Raw genomic sequence first — 15,605 nt, 5'->3', positions numbered from 1 at the left:
GCTCCTCTGCCATACCTCAGTTTTGAATTGGTGATCTGTAAAACCACTACCATTAAAGGACTGCACTAATAGATACAGATAATACAGGTGAACTAGTACCATAAAGTGTATTACTGTGGTCAGAGATTTCTGGAAGTTCTCAGAACTTTGTGGGTGTAAGTAGTGACAATGATTGGGGGGGGGGGGGCAGAGATTTTAATCTTTTACACCAGTTTGTATAGACTAAAGATGAAAAGAGATTGCACAGCAACTAGAGCTGAGATTAGATGAATATAGTAGTTTCTTACATGTATCACTCATCACACTAAGATAAAGAAGTGCTCACACACAGGTGGCTCTGCTGCCATTGTAAAACTCTAGCTCCCAGGGTGGCCCCATAGCATGCTGGGAGTGGTAGTTTCACAACAGCCCACAGGTTGCAGACCACTGACACAGAGGACTGGCACTCACCACTTGAACGCCTGACAATGTTCTCCAAAAACGTGTTCTGAGGTGCCACCAAGCCTCGTTTTCCCCCCGGCATTCTGCGCTTGGGAAGCTCCTGGGCTGGGACACGGTGCTGCTTGTGATGCTGGAGGTGACCGAGTCCGGGTGAGTAGCTTTGGGATGGGTGTAGCAGTTCATGGTAACGCTCCTCGGGCTGCTGGTGCTGAGACTGTGGCAGGGCTGCTCACAGGGCTCGGGACCTGCAGGCTCTGGAGACACTGCGCCTGCGTAATCTGGCTGCCGTCCAGCACCATGGACAGCGTCCCAGTGCCAGTGCAGGCGCCTCAGCACCTCGGACAGCGTCTCAGTGCCAGGACAGGCGCCTCAGCCCCGCCGACTGCGTCCCAGTGAAGAGAGTGCAGGCAGTTCTGGTGCCCAGGCAGCGTCCCGACCTGAATGCAGGCAGTTCAGCACATCCGACAACGGCTGGACGCTACCTAGTCCCGGACAGCGTCCTTATAGGAGTGCAGGCAGTTCTGGTGCCCAGGCAGCGTCCCGACCTGAATGCAGGCAGTTCAGCACATCCGACAACGGCTGGACGCTATGGAGTCCCGGACAGCGTCCTTATAGGAGTGCAGGCAGTTCTGGTGCCCAGGCAGCGTCCCGACCTGAATGCAGGTAGTTCAGCACATCCGACAAGGTCCCGGACAGCGTCCAAATAGGGGTGCAGGCAGTTCTGGTGCCCAGGCAGCGTCCCGACCTAAATGCAGGCGGTTCAGCACATCCGACAACGGCTGGACGCTACCGAGTCCCGGACAGCGTCCTAATAGGAGTGCAGGCAGATCTGAATCCCAGGCAGGGTCCCAGCCTGAGTGCAGGCAGTTCAGCACATCCGACAACGTCCCGGACAGCGTCCAAATAGGAGTTCAGGCAGTTCTGAACCCCAAGCAGCGTCCCAGCCTAAGTGCAGGCAGTTCAGCACATCCGACAACTACTGAGTCCTAATAAGAGTGCAGGCAGCCCTGGAACTGGACAGCTTCTCAATGCAAAAAGTGCAGGCAGCTCTGATTCTGTGGTGCACTGAGTGAACCTCGGACAATAGGTGCAGGCAGTTCGGGACCTCGGATAGTCCCTAATATAAAACGTGCAGTGTGATCAAGTAATCAGACAGGCTTTCCATACACTTGCAGGCAGTTCAGGACTCGGGGAAGAAGTGCCGATCCCTACAGCTGTATCTCAGGACGATGCTCCCACCTTGTGTCTCATAGGAAACTCTGACTTGGTTCACCTAGATGGGTTTGATTCCTGCAAGCAGTAAAGACAGTGAGATCAGCATGGTGAAGTCCTATGTAAACCTTTACCAGTGGGACTATCCTTACCTAATGAAGAATGATATTTCCCAGTTTTGGTGGTCCCTAATCTTTGTGTTTATGGGTATTAACAGAGTGAATATGTCCTGAAAGCACTTGAATTGAGGTGTGCAAAGTGTGCTGTAATGTTCCAAAAAAAGAACAAAGAGTGGGATCCTCTACCTGATGTGTCATTCAGCTGTATTCAATAGCAGGGAGTCACCCCTGAGTCATAGTTAAAACAAAGGAAATGATTGCTTTAATCCTCTAAAAAGAAAGTATAATACTCACCCCTCTTAGTATAACTGCAGCTCCTGTATTGAAAGCCCTCCAGTCACTGAGGTCATGATCTATTCCTCCTCATGCATGGGTAACATCCTTCTGATTTGCTTGCCTTGCACTTTGTTGGATTCATCTATGGTCACCTTTCCTTTCTTCCTTGCAGTTGCTGCTTCTTCCTCTGTATCCTCCTTGTCTCCTAGTATTGCCAGTTACTTTCTCTCCACACTCCTGTAGCAGCCCCAGTTTCCAGTAGTGTTATTGGCATGCTCTGCTCTTGCAGTATTCTCCCAATCTAACCAATAAATCCTCTCCCATTAAACCACTCCCCTCCCTTTTGCAATGATCTCGCATAATCCTCCAACACCCTTTCTATCCTCTCCTGCTAGGAGACCTGCTCTGATGATAGTATCACTTGACAGGTTGTGTCTGCTCTGTTTCCCTGACCCTCTTAGCAATGTACAGAGGAAGGGAGGTGGCTGCTAAGAAGTTAAATGGTTCCTCCTGAAGTTGCTGCAGCTCTTCTATCTCTCAGCTGGATAGAAATGAGATCACATAGGTGCTGCATTGGGAATAAAGCTGTTTATTGCAAAACAGATGTTACAGACCAAATAGATACAGATCTTACTAGATGTGCTGTTTCTTGTTGTATATTCCTACTCTCTCTATGTAATCTAATTAAATTGCATATGCCTATAAGGAGTAATGCATACACAAATCCCATCACACATGCAAATACAAGTAGCTGGCAATACTGTGTTATTACCACTCTGTCACAGGATACCTGTCTATAAAGTCCACACAGATTGCAGTATTAAACAATAAATATCCTACAATAGTGAGCCCGGAAGAAGCATTGTCACGGGAAATAGTCGTCGCTTTTTGTGGAATACACTTTAAATGATCTGCTTTTAATATCCTCATAAAGTATCCATTTGACAGATGGGGTGAGTGCCCCTACTAATTTTTTCTTCTACAATACAAAAAAAAGGATAATTGCCCTTGCAGTCATTTAGAACAGTTCTCTCATTCTCTAAACTATCTCCCAAAAATAAGAACTATAATCTAATCGTTTGCCTCCCCTGTATTTCTATAACACAGGGATGGGGAACTTTCCGCCCTCCAGCTGTTGCAAAACTACAATTCCGATCAGGCCTGGGCAGCCAAATCTTTAGCATAGACTGTCCAGGCATGATGGGTATTGTAGTTTTGCAACAGCTGGAGGGCAGAAGGTTCCCCTATCCCTACTTTAATACATGCAATTTTGTAACAGTTATTTAAAGGATATCTTCATTTTTTCTTCTATGTATCTAAAGGTTTCACTGTCTTTAAAAAAAATGTTTTGCAGAAATCAATACAGACAGTACAGGCGATTTTAAGAAACTTTGTAATTAGGTTTATTAGCCGAAAAATGAATTTTTATAATGAAAAAACAGTTTGAAGTTTTCCCCCTTGTCTATGTAGAGGGGAGGGGTTGAGGGAAATGAGGCACCATCTTTGTCCCAAAGAGTTAATTTACAGCTACATAACAGGGCTATCTCCTTTGATGTCAGCACTGACCTCTGAATACTGGCTTCACACAGCTTCCTGCTGTGTAATCCTTTGCTTTCTGCTGCCTACTAATATCCCTCCTCCCCCCTCCCCTCTCCATAGCACAGACAGGGTCCGACCGATGTAAACTAGTCGAGATTTCCTGATAATGAGCAGTGGATAAGACAGAGGAAGGGAGGGGGGGGGCTGGGGAAAAGCTTTTTGAATGCAGATAATGGCATATTTGCCTAATAAACCCATGTACAACGTTTCTCAAAATCGCCTGGACTATTGATTTCTGCAAAAAAAAAAAAAAAAATTAACGACAGTGACACTTTAAATTAAAAATAAATAAGCAATCCTATAAATAGTATTTATATAAAAAAAAAATATTTTACCATTATGTGTATACAGATCCCATGCAGGTCTATTTGGTCACAGGCCACAAACAAACCCTATTTTATCCCACAGTTGTATTTATTTTCAATCCTCTTGTTAACCTATTGAATATCCAGAAGTAAGGTACAGATAGAAGGGGTATGATTGCAGGCAGACTACATAAGATTTGTTTGCAGTTTTATACTAAGAAAACACTAAAGTCGGGATAGATGCTGTATACACAAAATGTTGAATTTACAAAGTTGTATTATTTGTAGATACATTGGGGCTTGTAAAGGTGGTCATACCTATTAAGCAGAAGAAATAAGCATCATACATTTCATACACTGAATGCAAATTTCTTTAAAGCAAATGTATCTGTCAGGACAGGGCAGGTTGGGGCCAGACACAACAGTGAGCCCTGACGCTGAACCTACCAACTGTCCCTATCTACTTTCCTCACCCGGGCCTAGGCGGCCGTGGACAACCACAATGATGTTCACCTGCGCTGGATATGTGCACACAGAAGAAGACAAACAAACACAATATGGGACAGTCAAACAGCCAGGGTCAAAACCGAACGGGCAGTGCAGTACAAAAACAAGTAACAGTCGGATAGTCATAAGTCAAAGCCAGGGGTCAGGTAACACAGTGGAGCAAGCGGAGGGAGTTAGGACGGGGATCGCAGGAACAGACAGGGGGAGCTGGGACCAGGGTATTAACCTAATAGCCAGCGCTGAGAGACTGCCTCAGCTTTGTTTTAGGCTTAGCTGAAGAGGGAAGGTGTGGAAGTCGGTACTCCTGGACGTAGAAATTTAAAATAACTTTTATTCGTGCATATTAAAATCTAGCGGTTAGCATGGCAGGACCTATGCGTAGGTCCTGCCATGCTTACCGTTAGAGTGCCGACTTCAACACCTTCCCTCTTCAGCTAAGCCTTGCATACGGCGCCTGGCCAATGCCCTGAAGATCGAGCACCCTCCTCAGTCTTACTTGTTGTTGCTGTATCTACTAACCGGTGAGCTGTATCTCTCTTTACCCTTTTTTTTTCACTATTGCTGTTTCAGCTTTGTTTTAGGTTGACCAAGAGCATGGTCCAGATCCTCATTGGACTGGTGCTCTGATCCTTCAGGCTGCAGACAGGCAGAGGTACAAGCCAGTCACAAAGCCACTCAACTGCATCAATCAAGTCCACCAGCTTCTCAGCTTAACTCCTGCATTGCCAGGAAGCTGAGAAGCAAGCAGGGGTGTCACACAAAAGAAAAACAGGCCCAGTTCACACCAGGTTACTGCACAATCCTGACACTACCATCAGTAGACTCACTTCAAGCTCTGCACAGGAATAGAATGGCGCTGGCACGGGGAAGCCAGTGCCGTGGCCCCTTTTTTTAACTGTGTCCCAATTCCTGCACACGACTCCAGTCTATTAATGAGCAGTGGCCTAGGGGGGGAAGTACTGGAGGCAGGTCAGCCTGACCCCAATGGGAGAAACCCTTGCCCCTCTATGACGCTGCTCCATTAGAATCCCGGGAACCAGGCTGCAGTTCAAAAAAATGGATCACAGCATTGGTTTCCCCACACCGGCCCTGTTCTATTCATGTGCATAACTTAAAGCCAATGTACAGATGGTACATTCACTTTAAGAACAGGTCCTAGGTCTTCAAAATGCAACAGAATAAGAAGTGGATTGTGGTAACTAAAAATTTACCTTTTATCCATCCAGTTGTTTTACCCTAATGTAATATCCAATGACTGATTGGAAGGATGAAGGGCACCATTTATACTGGCTTACCCAAGCACATGGGCGTTATGTACTGTATGCATCATCTTCATATTTCATATATATTCTAAGTATTTTGTTATAGATTATAATATTAAGCCATTAGCCTCAAGGCTTCTATACACACATTTTAGCAACTCCTTTAAATGTTATCACCCAAGATATTGGGTGTTAATACTTATGCATTGTATATCCGGACCACATGCTTACCCGGATCCTTAAAAAAAAAACATTGACTGCATTATAGACAGTGCTTGGAAATCTATGGCCCTGTTCAGGTTAATGAATTATTTATATCCCTGCTGTCAGTAGAAACTCACTATTCCATCAAAGACCAGGCACATTATTGTCTATAGCATTATAACTATATCCAGCTCATTCCTTTAAAAATGATGAATTTCTATGAGGCACTTTTTGCTTTTCCTCTATTGTCATGCTTGAGATACATCCAACAAGTCACGAGCCAAATTCATTTCCCCCACACTTCATTTAGCCAAGTGGATGATTTGGCTGGATCCAGGAGATATAATGTGACTCTGACCTCTTCATCTAAATACAACTGTGCATAGAAAGACTTAGGATTAGAGAATTCTTCATTGTGTCTAGACACCGGAGACACAGGAGTGCTTCATATTCATTATACTTCTGTTACGTCTGTCACTTCAAGGGCTCATTTACACAGTCATATTTCAGATTTGTTGTGTTGAGTTGGCTAAAACTGTAGTATGGCACCCACAGACATGCACCCATGCTTGATAGCTGCATGTTTCTGATGTCATACTGGCCACAGAAGAGAGGGGAGCCCATAGCAAGGGTTAACATAAACCAAATTTGGGGAGAGGTTTTTCTCCTCCACACCTATCTATGTCTCTTGGGTCATCACATTCTCTATTAACAATGCAGTGCTTCTTAATAGAAAGTCTAGTACAGGTTGTAGCACAAGATGAGTGGTGTGACGGTCTGATGTTTTCTTGATCAGTAAGGGCCTTGCGGCTGGACCACCACTAAATGTACATTTTCCATCTACTGTATCTTCTTCAATTTGATCATGTGATCTTATGGTGACCCCCTGGAAAGTACATATTTTTCTGTGCTTTCAATGAGGTCGCTGTCTTTGCCAGAAGCTCCTATGTGATCGAGCTGCATGGCCATGACTAAGGGTATATGTGAACCACACGTTGGTTGTTTGAGCTTCAATAAACTACACTGGAAACTTTACCAGTGTCGATCCTGTTGTTTTTGACCTAGGGGTTATCCAGTGAAAATCTTTTCTCGTCTTCAAATCAACTGGTGTCAAAAAGTTATATAGATTTGTAATTTACTTTAATTTACTTCTATTGAAAAATCTCAAGTCTTCCCATACTTATTAGCTGCTGTATGTCATGCAGAAAATTATTTTCAGTCTGACACAGTGCTCTCTGCTGACATCTCTGGACTAGACAGGAACTGTCCAGAGCAGGAGAGGTTTTCAATGGGGATTCCCATAGAGAGCCTCTCCTACTCTAGAGAGTGCTCTCTGCTCACATCGGCCAGAGATGTCAGCAGAGAGCACTGTGTCAGACTGAAAAAAAAAACACTTGCTGCATGATTTACAACAGCTAATAAGTATGGGAAGACTTTCTGACACCAGCTGATTTAAAAGAAACAGATTTTTGCTGGATAACCCCTTTAAAGGCCCTATAACAGACACTTGGCCCTCCTTTATTATATGTATATGCAGTGTCCCAGAATGGGGGTCAACTGTTCTTTCTTCTAGCAGAGATTGGTGGTTATCCTGTATATGTGTATGCACTGCAATAGATAACTGTAGTACTCCCACCACCAGCTGTCACTGTGATGCACAACTTCTACTGCACAGCTGAAAGCTAAGCTATATAAGGGTTAATTTGTTCCTCTATTGATTGTGTATATTCATGCCATTGTCTCCAAATTTGTGCTTGTCCAATTCGTGAGTTACCTACCTCAGCCGTCACTGCTCTATCACAGAGGGTTATCTTGTCTTCTGGTCCAATGAAATCCCCCCCCCCACACACACACACACACAGGTGTCGGTCAGTTCTGGTTTTTGGTGGTTAGTTGGTGAGTGGGCAAGACTAATCTCTATTTCTTCCTATCTCCTGAATAGCTAGCCATGGCCTGCCAGGGCACCATGTGAAGGGACTGTGGTGTAGGAAAGTACTAAACCTATTCATGCTGGGGAGCCATTTTCTTCTCTTCTACCTTGTTACCATTAGTTTAGCTAAGTGCACATGCCAAGCCTCTACTGCAAGTTGCTAGTGTACCTAAAGGGTCTCCCAGATAACTAGGTCTTCAACTAGGTGGGCCTGCAATCCCTGAGCGTGTGTCACTCTGTGCCCACATGGTAGCATAGGTGGATGTCTTTCCCCATGGATTCTGGAACTTTATCTCATAGCCCCAGCTGAACCGCAGTGTCTAAATATGCACCAGTCTGTAGCCTGCAAGATCTCAAGTAACCCTGTTGTACACCAGATAAAAAACCTATTTTAACTAACTATAATATACTCAGGTGTATTCAAGAGCATTTTAAGCCACTACTGTATTCAAAGACTTGTGTAAAGTATTTTTTTTTTATCTACCTGCCTTGTTTGTGAATTCTATATATGTACTGTATCTATGCGATTTAAGAAGACTACAGGTAATTGCCCCTACTGAAGCTATTGCAACTGTGAGCAAACTGTCTATTGTATTCAGAGACTGGGATATTCTGTACTATATTTCAGCCGATTCAGTAAACTGTTCCATAGTTAAGCGTTATCAGACTATTCACTCTGTTGTTCCTCCCCCACGACACCTGCACCTTGCTACATACAGTTTACTATCCACCCCTTACCATAACTACAACTCCTAGTACTTCCCCAGTACCAGTTCAGTGTATCCAGGGGTGGTTATAGCTTGTTCCACGTCTGGCAACCATGCTAAGTGCCCAGTGGCCCTTCCTAACATCTGCCCCCCCTGGGTTGCTGTCCCTGTGCGCTGCATATCTCCTTGATGAGGATTTTTTTTTATACAAAGATTTATACTAAATCTAAGAGGAAAAGGGATTTTTATTTATCGTAAGTTATATTACTAAAACAGGCAAAGGTTTCATTGTTTCTTTTCACTAGTAATAATACATTTAAAATTGCAAGTTTCTGACAATTATTTGCCTCCAAAGGACAGTAGCCAGGACCAAAAAATTAGGTAAGAATTTGGAAGTATATATATAACAAGGTATGAGGATTAAAGTTATGTGAACATCATATCTCCAACACTATTACCCTCTGCTGGAACAGATATGAGATGAGAAACACATGAGTTCTGCTATATCAGGTACAGTGAGAGAGGCAAATAGATTTTGAGAAAGATAATAGATGGATGGATGGATGGATGGATGGATGGATGGATGGATAGATAGGAGATAGATAGATGCATAGATAGATAGAAGATAGATAGATAGATAGATAGATAGATAGATAGAAGATAGATAGATAGATAGATAGATAATTAATAGATAGATAATAGGTGCATAGATAGATAGATAGATAGATAGATAGATAGATAGATAGATAGTGAGATAGATAGATAGATAGATAGATAATAGATGCATAGATAGATAGATAGTGAGATAGATAGATAGATAGATAGATAGATAGATAGATAGATAGATAGATAGATAGATAGATTAAATGGAGAGATAGATAGATATGAAATGGATGGATGGATGGATGGATGGATAGAAGATAGATAGATAGATAGATAGATAGATAGATAGATAGATAGATAAATTAAATGGAGAGATAGATAGATATGAAATGGATGGATGGATGATAGATAGATAGACAGATAGATACTGCTAATTTCCCAGAAAATGTGAACATTAGTTATTCATTATATAATAACAGTCAATTGTAATATAAAACAATGTACAACTGTAATAGTAAGTAAAACCAGAGAAACACTTGAAAAGTACAAGTGAAGGGTTTTTCTTAACAGGCTACATAATTCTGACAAGCCTTATAATCAAATGTACCAGAATATGTGTCAGTCTTTGTTAGGTTCCTATTCACCCAGAGATGATGTATTAGGTGGCAGAAAAGTAATGGAAATTGTTGAACATCGAACGCTTAAATATTTGGCTTCATCCCAGGAAAGCAAAGTCAATGTCTTATTATTACGAGAGGTATATTCAACTCATCAACACAAATATTTGGTTAAAACCTGCAATACCTGGTCATGTGTTGGCGGTATTATCTATAATTACATGTATGGGATGCATACTGGATGGGGCCCAGTATTTGGGTATGGTACTCATGCTATTTTGTTTCCTCCCCTGCAGCAGAACCTGACCCCCTGCCTGTGTTTATCCACTGGCAATTAGCTTTTTATTTAACATAATCTTTTTTTATTTATTTTTTCTTTGAAGTCCTTCATGAGGTCTAAGCTAAAAAAAATTATTATAAAAAAAAGTACTCCGACAAAATCCAGAACAGGTTAATATAAACAGCCCATAAGCCAGGCTTCACAGAATGAGCCGTGCTATATGTGTATAAATTATATACAAGTGTTGGCCATTAATTGTTCTGATAAACGGTTATTGAGCCAGTAATTGATTGCATCAGCTCAGCGTATTTTCCACTAAAGCGGTGGAATCAGCACAATTGTATTTTGGAATTCACCTATCTTCCTTTTCATTTAGATAAGTGGAATTATCTGAGTGATATTTCATTTATAGCCTCAATCTATAAACAAGTCACTTAACATGGCGGAATCGTGCAACCCACGCAAAAAAACAAGGAAACGACAAACTATTGGACCCAATTTTATCACTGTACTATTCTGATAAGGAGGTATAGGGGGAGAACGATTCTAAAAGGCATAACGTATGAAGCTACAGAGATCTCATGTGCCTCCATGTACCAGCTCTGCCATGTGCATAAGGCCTAAAATCCAATTACTCAATAGGGAAAATACTAGTTTTAGGTTTTGAGTAGACAATGAAGTGTGTAATTATTATTTTCTTTATGACAATGAAAGGCTATAGACACCTGGATCCTGTCCTGCTCTTCTATTACATGGCTATGGACACCTGGCTCTATGATGAAAGGCTATGGGCACTTATCTCAAGCTCTTATAATACATGGCTATTGACACCTGTATTTTTTTATGCATTGTGTGTATTCTCTCATATTAAACATTATTGCAATTGGCATACATTGAATTTTTTAACCATTATGCTTCTGCAGTTTGCATGCAGTACAACACACTGCAAGCTGCTTTATTCTGTTTAGTCTCTATCCCAGGGGTAGAGAACCTTGGCTCTCCAGCTGTTGCGAAACTACAAGTCCCATCATGCCAGGACAGCCAAAGCTAAATCTTTGGCTGTCCAGGCATGATGGGAGTTGTAGTTTTGCAACAGCTGGAGAGCCTGCTCTATCCCAACAGCTGGAGAGCCTGCTCTATCCCAACAGCTGGAGAGCCTGCTCTATCCCAACAGCTTGTTTTTGGGATAGAGATCAACAGATCAGATCAACAGGGTCAGCAATCAAGCAGTTTGCAGTGTACTGTACAACATTCAGGCTGCAGAAGAAAAACTATTAAGAAATTTTTAATTCATATCAATTGCAAAAAAGACATAATACACACAATGCAATAACACAATAACTCAATAACATAAAATGACTTCCATAGGCTTTTTGTCAGGAGTCAGCTCCCAGCACAGCCAGTGTTTACAACCGACCTCCCACAAGTGTACGCCAGAGTGTACGGCCAGTTGTGAAGAACGCACCGATGGCGTACATGGCTTCTGGCTGGCCAGGTTTCTAGGAGCACGATGGCTCCTTCAGTAGTTGTTTCCTCCGCCGGGTTCGCTCAGGTTTCAGCTCAGGTGTTTGATATAAAGTTTGTGCTGACTGGTGGCTGCCACACCCAGTCAGCTTCTGCTGTATTGTGGGAGTTGGAGTCTCAGTGCCAATCACCTCCTGGGGCTGGGACTCCTGTCTCCTTAAAGGGAATCTGTCAGCTCCCGGGCCCTACCTGAGGTGCTGACAGTGTGCTGTAGCTAGAAGTCCCCTAGTAAGCATGGTAACTTTTTGGTAATTTTCCATGCAGTGAATTATATACAATCTCACGTCTCCTACTGTAATGAAGAGTCAAAGAGGAGTTGTTTGTGCCACACTCATGCACACCTCACCACTTCTTCCTCCTCCCTCCTCTTCATGAATATTCAATGCCGCCCGGCATCCTGCTCTCTCAGCTGTCAGTCAGTGTCTCTGATTGCAGATCAGTCCTCTGTAGGCATTTTATGCATGAAATAAACGCTCAGATATAGTTGAATCTCTGAACCCAAATGTGTTGGAGCTCTGGTCTAGGGTAACTTACCTGTCTAGAGACCTGCCAGCAGTTCATTCTGTGGTTCAAATCCCCTGATGGAAATGATGGTCTTTATTTTTCTTTTCTCCTTATTGTATCATTTTTAAGGCTATGTTCACACACAGTATTTTTGCTCAGTATTTTGCAAAATATACCAGTTTTCTAAATTTCCCCCAGAAAGGCTATGTTCAAACACTGTTGATATTGAGCGGATAGCCATCAATTAATGGCAAATAACTGCATTGTTTCAAAATATCAGCAATTATTTGCTATTAAATGGTGACCACTTAATTTTCTGTGTTTTCAATTCACTCCTGGTTTCAGTTACAAAATACTGACCAAAATACTGAGCAAAAATACTGTGTGTGAACATAGCCTTAAAAATTATACAATAAAGAAAAAAGAAAAATAAAGACCTCTATTTCATTTCCATCAGGGGATTTGAACCAGAAAATGAAGTGCAGGCAGGTTTTTAGACATGTGAGTTACCCCTAGAGCACAGCTCCAACAGATTTGGGCTCAAAGATTCAACAATATCTGAGTGTTTCTTTCAGCCTTCAGAGGACTGGTCTGCAATCAGAAACACTGGCTGACAGCTGAGCGAGCAGGAGGCCGGGCAACATTGATTATTCATGAAGAGGAGGGAGGGGAAGGAGTGGTGAGGGGTGCCAGAGTGTGGCACAAACAACTTCATTACAGTAGGAGACCTGAGATAAGTCTGAGTGTATAATCCCCTACACGGACAAATTACCAAAAGGTGCAATGCTCACTAGGGGCCTGCCAGCTACATCAAAGTCAACACCTTTGGTAGGGTCCGGGAGATGACAGATTCCCTTTAAGTATCTTCCCCTGTGTGTCCTTCCTTGCCTGAGATAGAGCCTTAGTCCCTGTGTCAGTCCGAGAAGGCGCTGAGTTGGTGCATTCCAGAACCCTGTCTTGAACACAGGTTTATTTAAGGTTTGTTCAGACCCAACCGTCTTGCTTGTTGTGCCTTGGCAGTTTTAGGGTTAACCTGCTGCTGTGCAGGTAAGCTGTGTGGAGGATCAGGGGCTGGTTCAATCAGCTGCTGAACTGAGTTCCTGATTCTGTATAAATAGTATGTAAGCCCAGCATTCTGAGCTGGCTATTAGTTGTTACTAGTCCCAGCTCCCCTGCTCCTTTCCCAGTGTTCCCCTGTCCTAATACCCTTGCAGTTTTCTGACCTTTTGCCTGACCTCTGACTATCTGCTCTCTTTCTGATTTTGTACTGCGTTGTCCGTTTGGTTTTGACTTGGCTAGCTGACTCTCCTCCATTTTGTTTGTTTGTCTGTCTACGTTCTGTGTGTTCACCTACTAGTGTAGGGACCGACTCCATGGTTGTCCCTGGCCATTTAGGGCCATGCATGGCAAGTAGGAAGCAAAATTGGTTGGGGCAAGTTCAGGGCTCACTGTATTGTCTGTGTCTCCCCAGCCTGACACCCTGAGAGTTTTTGACCTATCTTGTTTTCTGATTGTGTTCCTGGTTCCTTAGTTTTTGTCTTTTGACTTTGTCTTTAGACTAGGTTTTGGTACTGCGCTGACCGGTTGTTGCTGACTCAGATTCCTGACTTTGTATTATTGTGTTTGTCTGTCTTCTCCTTGTTTTGTGTCACACCTGTACAGGCCAGGGACTGTCGACCTGTTATCCACTGCCATTTAGGGCAGTTGAAGGTAATTAGGTAGGGACAGCGGGGCAGGTGTCAGTGCTAGGGCATCACCTGTTGTGTCCTCCAGTCCCCAAGTCGTGAAACTTTTAATGTTTAAATTAGAATGTTGATGATAAGAACAGTTTTTTTTAAAGATAGAACTCCTCCTATCATTCTAAGTGGTGAAACTAGTGACAAAGAGCAGCTTCTGCACTAAAGGACCAGGGAAGCCAATTCAGTACTCAGACATCAGACATCTGGACAATGTGTAAAGCCTTAGTTCCCATGTGACAGTGCTGTATAGAAATTGAGTGCTTACTGATAAGTTTCCTAGTAAATTAAAGAGTCAGCTATATTAATCTTATTATTGAGACACCCTTCTAACAAAAAGGGATTGTCCAAAGAGAACACCTCCTTAATTGTTGTACAATTCTCATTTATATTATTGGTATTGTCTTGTGTTTGGACATGAAAAATAAGGAAAATCTAGTATCCTGACATCATTCTGGCATCAACATCTGTGTCCAAAAAAGTGACATTTAAGCAACTTCTTTATCATGTCTTTTATTGGATCCATACCTGCCTCAAGCCAAAGCAGCTGCAAATTCTCTGTTTTTATGCTGCTTTTGGTCTCCATGTTACAAACAGTTAACTGGCTTTCAATGAAGTGTGGGACATGTGTGTGAGCCTGCGAAATCAGATTGTAATTGACTTCCTATCAAATTGGCCCTGGTCTGTGTTTCTCATAAGGAAATTAGATTGTACACTCAAATAGGCACTAGGACTAATCCATAACAATATTAGCAACACATTCACTACATAGAAAATATTGGAACTGTGAACTTTTTCAGTATGAAAGATATCGAATAATGAAAAGGGATTGGGTAATTTCTTATTGTTTAATCTGGTATATTATAGACCACTATGAAGATGACCTCTGAAGGTGCCCTTTGGTTTCTAGGACAGAGACATTAGCAGTAGATCCTGAAAGTTGTGGTCTTCATGGATCAGACTTGTTTTTCCAGCACATCCCACGAATGATTTGTTAGACAACCAAGTCAACACCGTCAACTCTTTGCCTTGTTCTTCAAACTATTCCTTAACAAGTTTTGCAGTGTGGCTAATTGTAATGGAGCTGTGTCACAGAGGAGAGGGTTTTTTTTGTGCTGGAATAGGGCCATGTAACTGTAAGAGACTGTAACACTGGCTTGGTACAATCGCTTTAACTATGCTTAAAGTGGCCAATGCCATTGAATCCCCCTGCGATGAACAGGGGCATTTTGTCTGCACAACATTTAGGTAAGAAGTCTGTGTCATCTACATTAAAGCATAAAATTTCTTAGCAGGGAAATGTCCAGAGCTTCACACTGGCTCCACTAGGTCACCATTCTTCCATAGTTCATCATGGTGGCATATTTACCATTTGGTAAGCAATAAGTAATGTCCACACACATACAGCCATCCGCATGATGTATAGCAAAATATGGTTCAGGAGACCAGTCCGCCGTCATTTTTCTATGGTCCAGTCTTGATGCACATATGCTCATTGACAATTTTGGTGGTGAACAGGGGCCAGTCTGAGCACTCTGGACATACCCTGCCTTACTATACTATGCGTCATGTGTAGCAGGATACCACTGGAATGTTTTTAATGTACAATTATTAAACTCTATGGTTTTAACTGAATCCGTCATCTCTGAAGTGCTGGATCCTCCACCATTAGCAAACATTTCTAACTTGGGCATGAGTCGTCTCTCAAAGAAACTAAATTGTTAGGAAAGAACATGGTCTCAGATTGATTTAAAGTTCTTGAAGAGAATTTTGTGGAGT

General features: G+C 42.6%; 1 protein-coding gene across 2 annotated transcripts in view; it reads right to left on the bottom strand.

The window, feature by feature from the left end:
- KCNH5 (potassium voltage-gated channel subfamily H member 5) overlaps positions 1 to 597 on the bottom strand; it is a 189,264-nt gene extending 188,667 nt beyond the window's left edge. For both annotated transcript variants that reach the window (XM_069949841.1, XM_069949842.1), the window contains exon 1: positions 451 to 597. In XM_069949841.1, the coding sequence (XP_069805942.1) occupies positions 451 to 523 (73 nt within the window). In that variant the 5' untranslated portion in view covers positions 524 to 597. The remainder of the gene's footprint in view (positions 1 to 450) is intronic.
- Between the last annotated feature and the right edge of the window lie 15,008 nt (positions 598 to 15,605).

The sequence above is a fragment of the Dendropsophus ebraccatus genome, chromosome 13 (assembly GCF_027789765.1).
Source record: "Dendropsophus ebraccatus isolate aDenEbr1 chromosome 13, aDenEbr1.pat, whole genome shotgun sequence".
Lineage (NCBI taxonomy): Eukaryota > Metazoa > Chordata > Amphibia > Anura > Hylidae > Dendropsophus > Dendropsophus ebraccatus.
This window is presented reverse-complemented; position numbering and strand designations above follow the sequence as displayed.